Source organism: Mastomys coucha, unplaced genomic scaffold (genome assembly GCF_008632895.1).
Source record: "Mastomys coucha isolate ucsf_1 unplaced genomic scaffold, UCSF_Mcou_1 pScaffold19, whole genome shotgun sequence".
In the NCBI taxonomy this organism is placed as follows: Eukaryota; Metazoa; Chordata; class Mammalia; order Rodentia; family Muridae; genus Mastomys; species Mastomys coucha.
This window is the reverse complement of record NW_022196901.1, coordinates 22,355,109-22,368,532: the sequence shown is the minus strand read 5'-3', so window position 1 is coordinate 22,368,532 and position 13,424 is coordinate 22,355,109. Positions and strand designations below refer to the sequence as shown.

General features: G+C 45.0%; 1 protein-coding gene across 4 annotated transcripts in view; it reads right to left on the bottom strand.

The window, feature by feature from the left end:
- Positions 1-13,424, bottom strand: part of Dpp6 (dipeptidyl peptidase like 6) — a 933,905-nt gene that overhangs the window by 44,658 nt on the left and 875,823 nt on the right. For all 4 annotated transcript variants that reach the window (XM_031380237.1, XM_031380239.1, XM_031380236.1 and 1 more), the window contains exons 14-16: positions 9,965-10,056; positions 8,650-8,697; positions 5,918-6,036 (exon numbers count right to left, since the gene is read on the bottom strand). In XM_031380237.1, the coding sequence (XP_031236097.1) occupies positions 5,918-6,036; positions 8,650-8,697; positions 9,965-10,056 (259 nt within the window). The remainder of the gene's footprint in view (positions 1-5,917; positions 6,037-8,649; positions 8,698-9,964; positions 10,057-13,424) is intronic.

The window sequence follows — 13,424 nt, the reverse complement described above, 5'->3', positions numbered from 1 at the left end:
GTGTGTGTGTGTGTGTGTGTGTGTGTGTTTGTACACACCTTTAATCCCAATACTTCAGAGGTAGAGACAGAAGGATCTCAAACTGTGAGTTTGAGGCCAGCCTAATCTACATAGTGAGTTTAAGGCCATCCTGGTCTACATAGTGGGACATTGTTTCAGAAAGAGGTAAGAAGGGATGGGAGTGACACAGGTGCAGTATTTATGTGTCCCTGTAGTGAACAGTATTTTCCATAACCTCCTGTCTCCCCAAAGATGTTTCTAGCCACAATAATGATAAGAGGCGTGGTCATGGAAGGGCCAGCACCACATCCCTGAGGCCTCACCCTGTAGCTCTCAGCAGCTGCCACGGTTGTGAATTTGTGAAGACCCAGTGGCTTGAGAACAGGACTGTGAGACTCTATAGAACCCCCTCTGGTACCTCAGGATCTTACTCTGAGTGGATACTATGTCACACTCTGCTCACCTGTGGGTCATGTGGCCTGTAAATGCTTCATGTGGCAAAAGGCTATCTTTCTTATCTGAGTCAGTTGCTGACATTTAGGAATCCAGTTCTATAAAGAATATAGATTCTGAGCATCTTTTGAAATACTAGAAGATTCAGGGAACTGAGGCCTTCTGACCACAGACTGGAGCCAAATGAGCAGTTTTCTATAAACACATCTGTAATGCCTCCTTCCACCATGCAGGCTGGAGTTGACTTCTTTCATCAATTCTCAGAGTAGCTGGCTCTCTGCCTTCCTCTTCATTGAAGACGTGGGAGACGTGGAGAAAGAAGATGGAGGCATGTGGCCCCTCTCTACTGCTTCTCTATTAATGTTAATGATTCATCTTGTTGTAGCCATAGTAGAACCTGTTAAAGTTAGGAAGTGGTACATCCTGCCACTGAACATAATTCATCTGTACCAGGCTGTAAGACAATGTCATCTAGCTAAGGAAAAGAAAGTTTTCTACTCTGGATGCTGGCAGAAGACATGGGATGGAGTTCTGTTGACTAGGATATACCAGAAATGTTTGCTGGGGTGAAACCTCTTTGGTAATGGGAGCATTGCCCCCTTAATCATATCAAAAAGGTGAATTTCCCTAGTGATTACTGCCTTAGCTTCTTTTCATGTTACTGAGATATACAACATCCAGACAAATGTAATTTAAGGGAGAAGGGGCTTATTTTTGGCTTAAAGTGGGAAGCCAACAGTGACAGGAGCTTGAGGGAGCTGGTATCACATCATGTCTACAGTCAGAAAGAGAACAACGCATGCAGCTAGCTGCTCAGCTCCCTTTCTCCATTTTCACAGTCCAGGATCCCATCCAGGGGATGGTGGCCCCTGCAGTGGGCAGGTCTTCCCATATTAATTAATGTAATCAAGACATTCCCTCAGACATTCTCACAGGCTGATCTCTATCTGGAAAACTCCTCACAGGCTTTCCCAGAGGCCCATATTCCAGGTGATTCTAGATTTTGTCAGGTTGACAATTAATGCTACAACCAGCACAACCACAAAGTAAGATTAACTTGGCATTGTCTTGGGTGCCTGTCAATGATCAAGTCTGTAAAGCAAATAGTTCAGTGAAATTTACTTGATTCTAAATTTTGAACTCAAAATGGACAGCTTTTGAACAATATTCAGAATCTATTTTAGGATCTCTGGATGCATTCAGTTTTTCATGACTAACACAAACACTGGAGCTGGAGACTAGAGGCAGTGATGCTTGGAGGAGAAATCTGTGTGGATCCTGAGATGGCCCTATGGTATTCCATAGAGTCAGCTGTTGAAGAAGCCATCACAGGTTCCTGCATGGTAAGGATTCTGAGTTATCCAAAGAAGTCCAGAAAGGACCCTCCAAGATGTTGCTGTCACTGGTATTTGCTTCTGCCTTCTGGTGATGAGCCATACAGTACAGGAGCCTAGCAGATCAGTAGTCACTGAGGGCACATCACATCTATGGACTAGCACACAGTGAGGGTACAGTTCTCAGTGCCTTATCATGTTATGGAATGTAGTTCTCCAAAGTTGGATCCATAACTAGGAGCAGCAGAAGTGTCCACACCGGTCCAGAGTTCTCCAGCCAGCTGGATGACTCAGAACAGTCATCCTGTACGTGTGTGGCCTCAAGTCACACAGGGCTTACCTTCATTGCTTTTATGTCCTTTCCATCCCTGCATTTCCTTATCAAATATTACATCAGCATCCATGACTCCAAATCTTATAAGTGTACTTTCATGAATAATAGTATTAATGTTTTATAGAACATTTTATCATGTTGTATCACGAGAAGCAGATTTTACAGTACTCTCCCTTCCTCATGGCACACGGATTGGCTTTGTTTCTAGAAAGTCCTAGGGCACAATTGAGATTTAAAATTTTTCTAATATTTGTTTTTACTTATGTGTGTTTTTTTCTCTCTCTCTGTGTATGTGCACCTGAGTGTAGTTCCCTTGGAAGCCAGAAGAAGGCATTAGATCCCAAGGATCTACACTTATAGGTGATTGTAAGCCATCCATCATGGGTGCTGGGACTGAACTTGGGTCCTCTGCAAAAGCAGTGCATGATCTTAACCAGCCCCCTGTAACTACCACACTGCAAAAGCAGTGTATGATTTTATCCTAGCCCCCCTGCCCCCCATAACTACCACACTGAACTGGGACTGCACTGTCCCTAGTTGCTCAGAGATTAGGTGTTCTAGTGCATGGGTATGGTTCTAAATGCTGGATTAAAGCCGCAGATGAAAGGAGACCTTACATGTACCAAGCCTACACAGGGATGGAGAAGATGGATGTTCAAAAACCCTACCAGAAGCTAGGTCATGAGGAACATGCTGTGCAGGAAAGTGAATTAGGATGAAAGGTAGAGAGGGTGAAGTGGGCCTTATGGGGTGCCAGGTGGGTATCCACGGACAGAGATGAAGATATGCATGTCTCCTGTTTCTATGGCGGCTGACACAGCCGGGGGCACACTACTGGAATCCTGTAATATTCTGGAATCAATTCAACAAAGATCTCACTTATACTCTGATTAATATTTATGAACACTCAAAAAAGAGAAGTGTTAAAATCTCCTTCTCCCCTAAAGGTACTGGCATTAGGGGTAGAATCTTTGGGAGGTGATCAGGTTGTGGGGCAACTTTCATCAAATGCTCATTCTGCTTTGCTGCTGGACATCTAGACTCGCAGTTTGAAACCACTTTCAGTGATGTTCCAGAAGGAAGCTGGTTTACTCTGCTTTGCTATGGAAGCCTAAATGTTGTAGACAGTCTACTAAAAGGCTGCTGGGCAGAGAGGCCATGAGTCAGGTCCTGTGTCTGGGGACAGAAAATGCTTCCAGAGTCTGGGGGAAGGAGATGGCACTGTGGCCGAGAAGATTCAAGAGCTGTGCCTCAGAGGCTTTGTGTGGCACAGTGGTGTGTTACAGGTGTTGCCATGTCTCCACACTTGGCCTCGCAATGCCTCAGGACAGAAGTGCTGCTGTGGTGTGGCTGGAGACTCACGAGTGCTGAAGCTGGCTAATAAGAGATATTACCACCATGCCCTAATTGATAATTCCGACATCCCCTATCCACCAAACACTTATGGGTGTTTTGCCTGCATGCATGTATGTGCACCATGTGCATACCTAGTGCCTGTGGATGACAGAAGAGGCCATCAGTCCCCTTGAACTGGAGTTATGGGTGCTTGTGAGCCTCGATGTGGGTGTTGGGCATCAAATCCAGGTCCTCTACATGGACCATAACAAGCAACTTTCAAAACTGCTGATTCATCTCTCTAGCTCTGCCTCAATTTTGTTTGTTTTTATGAAATAGGGCTGTTCCATCCAGCACAACACAAGCTTGGTTGTCTTTGAGATCAGTGATGTGCATTTAGGCTGGCCTCACACTCTTCACACACGTCAAGTTGCCCTTGACGAGGTTCCTGATCCTTCTGCCTCAACCTTCCAAGTGCTGCAGCACCATGCCCAGCTCCACGGTCCTTCTAGCCATGCTCAGAGGTCTTTTTTTCTTTCCGCGCTGGGCAGTGCCCCAGTGACCCGTGGCTCACTCTCTGTCCTATCTTCCCCAGTCTCTATAAGAACTTTCCATCTCTCCAGCCTATGAGCCTCAGTTCTCATTTCTTGGAATTTTCAACTTTGAGTTGTGTGTGCCACTGGAAACCCACAAGCTGCCTGATCCATGGTCCTCTTTGTTGCTCCTTAATCTTCCTAATGAAGAAGACTTTAAAGAGCGAAGTAAGGTCTTATAGCAGATGTTGCCCCTTGTGTTGGAATCTGGGATCCCACACTAGTGATGTTGAGTCAGGAGGATGGTTAGTTTGGGACTGGCCTGGCCATTAGAGCAGGCTTTTATTGATATACATTGAATGACCCCAGAGATTTTCCTAGGAAACTGGCAAGCAACCACTATGTCCAGCCAATTTATTAAATAGTTCTTTTGAACTTCAAATAATGTGTGTGTACATAGATGTTGTCAGTGTGTATGTGTATGTACATGCATGTTACAGTGTATGTGTGTGTGTATGTGTGTGTGCATATGTATGTCAGAGTTTGCATGTGTAGAAACTGGAGGAACTCAGGAGTTGGTTCTCTCCTCCCACCAACCATATGTATTCCAGGGATTAAATTCAATTGTCAGGTTTGATGGCAAGTGCCTCTGTCTACTGAGCCACCTTACCATCTCAACCATTTGTTTTAACTTTGCTTCAGGGAGCTGAAATCATTCTGCATGCTTGAAGGTAATACACCTTTATCAATGAAGATTCAGGTTACTTACTATTTCCACAGGTCCAAGGCTACTCAAGAGTTATTAGCAAACAGTTGGGTACTCATTTGTAGGTACCAGTCTGAGAAGCACAGGAGTCAGGGACTGGGATATAGGAAGTTTCAGGGACTAATGTGTTTTAGAAAGCTTGTACCAGGTGTCACCTCCACCTTGGAAGAATGTTGAGGGCTGAGCTTTTCAGGGCTTTAGATGACATCAGCCAAGAAAGCATATGTACACAGGCTATGCAGGAACCAGCAGGCTATGTAACACACCACCATACAAAATTACCACCTCTTTCTATGACTACCAGGACTACCATTTTAGCCAGAGAAGGGCCTGATCTTGATCTCAGTAGCCTCCTTTACACATATGATCTCTCTTGAGGGGATCACAGTAGGTCTAGGTCTTTGAGACTTCTTTGTGTAGAACCATATTTATTGCTTACCTTCTTATGGTTTCAATCTTTCCAATAAGATTGAATAAGATAGGAATAAGATGCAAAGACATTTTCTGGATCCACCCTGAGGCTGGGTCCACTGTGGAGTGTTCTGGTTGGTGTGATAAGAAACACTTCTACATGAGCAGTGAGCTAGCTCAGCAAATACAAATGCTTGCCATTAGCCCGAATACTCAAGTTCTATTCCTAGAGCTCACACAGTGGAAGGAAAGAATCAACCCTTAAAAGTTGTCCTCTGACATCTACCAACGCACCATGGCACATATATACACATAGGTACATGCACACATGCACACAATGCAAACACACACACGTAAGGGACAGTTGAGTGCTTGGTATCAATGAGCTGGGTTCTAGGAACTTGTATTTCTGTGGTTCTCTGTATGATCTCAACCCTCAATATTGGAAATTTGATCTTGGAAATGTGTTGTCATTTTTATAGACAGCACAGGTATAGTTATGTGATAGGTACAAGTAGCTGACAGCTTACTGGTCTTTTATGGACAATGGTAGGTGAGATGTAGCTCAATGAAGAGAAAATTCCCTGATGAGCTTTGCAAGAAGATGTGGTAAGTGCAGTCCTGCCTCATGAGTAGTGTCCCTGGTTCTGTGGTCTGCCATGTTCCTATCTCTCCCATTTTGTCTTGTGTGGGCTCCTGTCTGCAGACCTCAGCATCCATCTGAGACAGGTGTGGAGTGGCAGACACTCACCTTCACACTTGAGCAGGAAGAAGTCCATGTTATGGCTGAAAGAAGCACTGACGTAGGTACAGTTCTCCACCAGGTCACACGACAGACATTGCCTGTTGAAGTCATCTACTGTGTTGGCGCTGGAAGAGCAAAGAGCCAGTGAGAACAAGGGCAGAGACTGAGTGAGTCCTGAATTCCTAGCGGGGTACCTCTCCTCTGAGGTTGCCTGGTCATCCCTGCTGCTAATCCATTAAGCTTTACTCCCATCAACACCCCTTTGTGGTTACTTAACACTATTTCTCAGCATTCCTAACCCATAATTCTTCCACTGGAAACTTCTCGGTTCTCCTGATCCTCACTATCAGTGAAACTGCAGGCAAGGTGATATCAGGATATGGAGACTACAGCCTTTGGTGTCCTTGCCTAGTATGGTCATGGGTGTCAATGCATAGTATAGTCATGGGTGTCATTGCCTAGTGTGGTCAAGAATGGCATTGCCTACTGCAGTTGTGGGTACCATTGCCTACTCTGGTTATGGGTGCCATTGCCCAGTGTGGCCATGGGTGCCATTGCCCAGTGTGGTCAAGGATGCCATTACCTAGTGTGGTCAATGATGCCATTGCCCAGTGTGGGCATGGGTGCCACTGCCTAGTGTAGTCATGGGTGCCATTGCCCAGTATGGTCATGGGTGCCATTGCCCAGTGTGGCCATGGGTGCCATTGCCCAGTGTGGCCATGGGTGCCATTACCTAGTGTGGCCATGGGTATCATTGCCCACTATGGTCATGGGTGCCATTGCCCAGTGTGGTCATGGGTGCCAATGCCTAGTGTGGTCATGGGTGCCAATGCCTAGTATGGTCATGGGTGCCATTGCCTAGTGTGGTCATTGATACTATCACACGGTCATGATTATCATTCATCACCTGATGGGGTCATAGTTACTGGTGCAGTCATAAGTGCCATTGCTTTGAATAATCATGGGTGCCTACAGTGGTCCTGGGCATGATCACTGGGCATTTTCACCCATGTGAGGGATTCTCTGGACAGATGATTGGCAATCTGGGAGCAGTGGGCAGGTTTCCCACATTCATTAAGTACCAAGGGCAAGAGGGGGGAACTCTGTAAATGGAAAGGAACTGGAGTGGATTGTTTCCAGAATCCAGTTCTCCTGACAGCAGGATGGTGCTGATGTTGCTTCTTGCTTGGGGATGAGGAGAACAGTGTGAGAAACCAATTGAAGATGCCACCTGGAACCACAATGGTCAGGTCTAATCTAGGCCAGGAAGCTCCTGTCTTCACATGGTACTGGGAATGTTCCTCTCTAAGCACAGCTTCCAGTGTGGAACATCTCTTCCTGAGGATGAAGATGTTACGAGAGAGAAGACAAGATTCTGATACTACAGGTCACAGGGGAGGAGCAGAAGGCTCCATTCTTGCCTTTTATAAAGTGGGTAGCCTGACTTTCATGACTCTAGTATCCCATAGCAGTGAACAGTCTAGAGAGAAGCAGGCCCGTGATCACAGAGACTTGCTCATTCATACCATCTTTATACTCAGCATGGGTACACCGGGGAGACTTCTTTGTGCTTCTCAAGCTTCTCTGGTCCACACTGACTCTTCTAGTGGCCATTGAAGATACAGGGAGCAGCCAGCTGCAGCTGTTTTAACTAAGTGTCCAGAAACAGCCATTGTTTTTCTCCCTTTCTAACCTGGCAGAAACCAAGTTTACCTCAGAACAAAGCCCCCTCCCATGAGATTAGCAACCGGCAGATAACTACTGAGAGGATGATCTTAGATCTGCTCCCTTTTTTTTATTCCTGGCATGCTCATCCATTTCCAATTCACATTATGTGAATTTGGGTCATCACAGGCAAGCACCGAACATGGCGGGAGATGGAAAAGCCAGCCTCCTCTCCACTCAGCCATTGGTTGATTCCCAAACCAGACCCAGCTGTCCTCAGAATACACAGATAAAGGCAATCTGCCAAGATAATGCTTGAATGTAGAGCCAGACAGGCAGAGTCCCTCAAGAGGAGAAGTGTCTGTGTGTCTGTGTGCATGAACCTATGAATGTGTGTGTGTGAGTGTGTGTATGCAAGAGAGAGGGAGACAGAGAGAGAGAGAGAGACAGAGACAGAGACAGAGAGACAGAGAGAGACAGAGAGAGACAGAGACAGAGAGAGAGACAGAGACAGAGAGAGACAGAGAGAGACAGAGAGAGAGAGAGGGAGAGAGAGACAGAGAGTGACAGAGACAGAGAGAGAGAAAGAGAGGGGGGAGAGAGAGAGAAAGACAGAGAGAGACAGAGACAGAGACAGACAGAGAGAGACAGAGACAGAGACAGAGACAGAGAGAGAGAGGGAGAGAGAGACAGAGAGAGACAGAGAGAAAAAGAGAGAGGGAGAGAGAGAGAGAGAGACAGAGACAGAGAGAGACATAGAGAGAGACAGAGAGACAGAGAGAGAGACAGAGAGAGACAGAGACAGAGAGAGAGAGGGAGAGAGAGACAGAGAGAGAGAGGGAGAGAGAGACAGAGAGAGACAGAGAGAGACAGAGAGAGAAAGAGAGAGGGCGAGCAAGGACCAATTTGACCAAAGAGGAGACAGGACTTGAGGCTTTGGGTGCAGTGGCTTCTGCACTTTTCTCTCTCCCGAGACTTTCTAGTTACCCAGCTGTCCTTGATGCCTCCTATGGGTTGCTCAGAGTTGTGGTTTGTGAAGCCACGGGGCCCTGCAGACAGTGGGAGCCAGTTACCTATAGAGCTGTCGTCTCCGTGGCAGGTCCTCTGTGCTCAGGAAATAGCTGTGGAGATGGAAAAGGAACACTGGGTCAGCTTGCCTTGGTACATTTACAGACCACAAGCCCCACCCACTATCTTCATAGTATGTGCCAGGGACTGTGGTCTATTTAATGAACAATGCTCATGTTAGGTCTGAGCATACTCATGACCACAGCAGGGGAAGGCCACATCTACAGGCGGAGGGACACACTGGTCACATTGCCAGTTTCAGATGTCTCCCACACTGACGCATTCCCTGCCCCTGCTCTGGGTACTGACTTAGCAGTGAGGGCAATGGAAGGAGCACACCTAGATGTGAACATGGGGTTTTCCCTATAGACTAGTAACCTGAAGGGCGAGGAGGAGACTTTATATAGTCCCATAAAACCTGGTCTGGGGAATGCATGTCTGCTGGTTTCTTCTAAGTCTGAGAGGGCCTACTGGGTGAGGCTGAGCAGCATCAGGTACAGGACTGGGCCTGGACTCCTACAAACTCTTGGACCCCTCTGATAAGGACTGAATAATCCGGGAAAGCAGCTTAGCTTCTCTCCATCTTGGTATTTATTTTTAGTGTGTGTGTGTGTGTGTGTGTGCACATAGTTGCATGTTTGTGTGTATTCAGTTGTATGTGTGTACAGGGACACATGTGTGCACTTGCCTATAGAGGCCAGAGTCTGACCCTGGGTATCATTCCAAGGTCAATCAATATATTTGGTTTTCTTTTGAGACAGGGTCTACCCCTGGGACTTGGTCCACTGATTGGGTGAGGTGTGTTGACCGGTGAGCTCCAGAGCCCTCCTTGTCCAGCACTGGAATTATAAGCCCATGCAACCATGTCTGCTTTTTTATGTGGGTATTGGGGCTTGAACTCAGGTCCTTACACTTGCGCAATGAGTACTTTAATGATGGAATCACTCCCCGCACCCCCGGTAGTTTTAGTTTGTCTTTTCAATAGGCAAGCATACCTATCCTAACGTATAGCCATAGTATTAGTGAGATCATGTTAGGGACATCCTCAGCCTGTGCCCAGTCCTGCAGAGACTTGATAAAAAGTGCCTCTATGTCGCCTCTAAGCTGGTCTGTCTAAGCTTTCCTTTGTCACTGTGCCTTGTAGCTTTGGGAGTTGGCTGAGTCAGGACCTGAGCTCACAATGGTGAGTGCCATGACCTTGGAAGAGAGAGATCTTGAGCTGTGTGTTTTCCCTCTTCTAGCACATTTGACTAGAAATAACAAGGGGACCTAGTGACAGTCAGACACAGCTCCTGGGATCTAGCCCCGGCTCTCACTCACATCTTATTCCGCTTCTCATCATAGGACAGGATCTTGGTCACATCCCAGTCCCCAGAGGTGATAGACTGGATGTTGTCATTGCTGCTGTTGGGCTGAAATACAGACAAGATGTCAGGAAGGAGACAGCTTTGGTGCCTCATTCTGGAGCCTGTCAGAAATGAGGCAATGTTCTCTCCCCGTTTGCTTCTTTTTCATATGCCCTGGCTTAAACCCAGTGTCCTCTGCAATGGCCTCTGAGTGTTACCCGTGGGAATATCAAATGTCCCTCATCCTACCTTCTGCAGATACACACCAAAGGCCCATGCATGTGTGAATTTAATGTTTGTATTAGGGCCTAGGATGGAGGAAAGAGAGTGTGTGGGGAAAAGGATGATGTCAGCCAAGTCAGGGAGGAGTTGGGAGGAACTCAGTGTAGTTCTTCTAATAGCTTCTGCCATCCTTGCTGAGGTCCAGGTGCCATAAGAACTGACCATGACTCCTGCTGAGCTAACAAACTTCTCAGGTGTCTCCCAGAGCCTTGCACTGTAGTCACCAGAGCCTGTCACCATAGCAAGGCAGCATTCAAACTCTCAGCTAGGATGCTGAGGTATAGTTGTGGGCAGCTGTTCTGAATGGCATTTGCCCTGGGGAGCCAGTGCAAAAGGATGGAAACTGACACAGGCAATGGAGGTCAACATGAAGGACTGCAGACCCAGGAGCAACCTGCATAGCAGCCTATGCCATTCTGGGATTGGAAGCCGAGGCCAGGACAAGAGTGAGTGCCTGGGTCAGGATGGAAACCACCACTTCCTGATAGATGCTAAGGGTTTCTCAGCAATTTCTGATCCTCTGCAGGAATTTAGAGACTGGGGTTGAATGTGGGTTTTTTTTTTTTTTTTTTTTTTTTTTTTTTTTTTTTGTAGATCACAATATATTTAAAGCATTATTTTGTATAATAATTAAAGTTTAGTATAATTTAAAACACTCTTCTTATCTAAAATTAATCATTCCATTCATTTACATATCAAATGATAACCCACTTCTTGGTTACCCCTCCACAACCTCCCCATCACACCTCCTCCCCTCCTCCCTCTCTTTTGCATCTGTGAGGGTACCCTCACACCCACCCACCCTCTCCTGCCCCACCTCTCCAGCATCCATCTATGCTGGGGCTTCAAACTTCCACAGGACCAAGGGCCTCCCTTCCCGTTTATGTCAGACAAGGCCATCCTCTGCTACATATGTATCTGGAGCCATGGATCCCTCCATGCACACTCCATGGTTGATCATCTAGTTCCTGCCTGGGAACACTGCGTGGTCTGGCCAGCTGACATTGTTATTCTTATGGGGTAGCAATTCCCCTCAGCTCCTTCAGTCCTTCTGCCAGCTTTCCACCCGGGTCCCCAAGCTCAGTCTGATGGTTGGCTCCAAGCCTCCACATCTGCATTGGTCAGTTGCTGGTAGAACCTCCCAAGGAACAGCCACACCAGGTTTCTGTCAGCAAGAGCCTCTTGGCCTCAGCAATAGTGTAGGCTTTAGTGTCTGCAGACAGGATGGATCCCCAGGTGGGGCAGTTCCTGGGTGGCCCTTCCTTTCAGTCTCTGCTCCATTTTTTGTCCCTGTCATTCCTTTGGACAGGAATATTTCTGGTAAAACACTCTTCTTATAGTGAGTAGGACTGTGGGGGAATAGGCATCAACCATGCATGAGAAACCTCATTTTACTTTGATAAAGGGAGTTTTAGAGACTCCCCAAACAATATAAACTAATGTCATTGCCCTTGGTTACCTTTCACAGTTTTAAGGTTAGTTCCTGTTTATGAAGCCACAGGACACTGATGACATTGGACTTGGAGGAATATAGCAGTATCTGAGCTCAAAATCTCCTCTTCCAGGGTTGGATCTCATAATAATGGAAGTTGCTATGTTTCAGGACTAGCTCTGATAATATTGGAAATTGCTATGCTAGCTGTGATGTGTGGGGAACATGTTAATAGTCCTACCCAGCTATAATATCTATGAAAAACAACTATGATGAGAGTAGCAAGATATCCAAAAATAGGTAGTGTAGCTCTTACTTTTAATTAAATATGATTGTATTATCAATAGATGGACATGTTTGTCAGAGAGACACAATTCATCACAATACACATAACACTAATCATGGATTGTGTCAAGTCCTGACTGATACACATCCGACACAACCACTAAAGGTTAGTTACAGGGGCTGAAGAGAGGTTGGAAAGGTTGGAAGAATCAAAGGACCAGATATCTGATATAAGATTGTGTTTTCTATGTGTGACATGGAAAAATGCACCTACTAAAACTCACCAATATGGTTGCTTAGGCCTAAACAATAACAAGACAGGTGGATGTCTTGTTATTATTTAGGATGTCTTGTTATTATATTATATAAATATAATAAATCTCATGAAGTCTACCACACGGTGAAGAACTATAGGCAGTTAATGACTATTAAGAAAGGAAGAGTCACTCTGGCATGAAGGATATCTGAAGCTGGCTTTCTAATACCAAGAGTTGATCTTCAAACACATATACGCACAAACAGAACTAAATAGAGTCTGTATGGTGTGTATATATTTATATGTGTGTGTGCATAGCAATAATGATTTAAGAATAAGAGGTCATGAATTTGAGATTGAGAAGAAGAGGACTCAGGAGGTGTAAGATAGATGAGAATGGGGGGTGGGAGGAATGAAATAAAACAGTACTCACATAAAATTCTTAAATAATATAGTGACAGACAGAATATATCTAGATTATAAAATATTATGTTATAAAATATATAATATTACAATTCTCTAAGAATGGGTGGGAAAATTATGCCTCTATTCTTACATAAAAACATTCTATCAAACATTTAAAATGCCATCTCAATGCCAAGGCAAACCACAGTAGTCTATCCCATAGACTCATTCCATATGCACTGTCCCTGTGCTGAGCTGTGGTCACTTTGTTTCTTGCTTCATCTATGAGTCTGGACTTTGTATAAAGGTAAGCACAGTAACAGATAGAGTTCCTTTCAAATCACCAAAGTTCATCCTATTGCTTTTATACAATTATGAGTTGATGTTGGCATTCAACTTTTGTCATTCTTTATTTTTATTGACTACTAATAAAAAGACAAGTTTCCAAGAATTGTTCCACTTATGTTTTCCAAAGATCCATTATGAAGAAGTTAGGGTGCATGGGCAAAAAGTAATAATATACTTTCTAATTTCATTCTAAATGTTTTTATTCTTTTTTCTCTTTTTTTTTAAACTTTTATTGCATTATGATGAGAAAAGTTACATGATTTCATTTATCTGAATTTGTTAACATTTAAAAACATTTTAAGAAATAGAATTAAATCACATTCTTGTTTCCCTTTTGTACCTCCACTCTTCCCAGAGGCCCACCTTCAATACCTACAATATCTTTTTTTGTCATATTCCTTAAAATTTATAAAATATTATAACAAT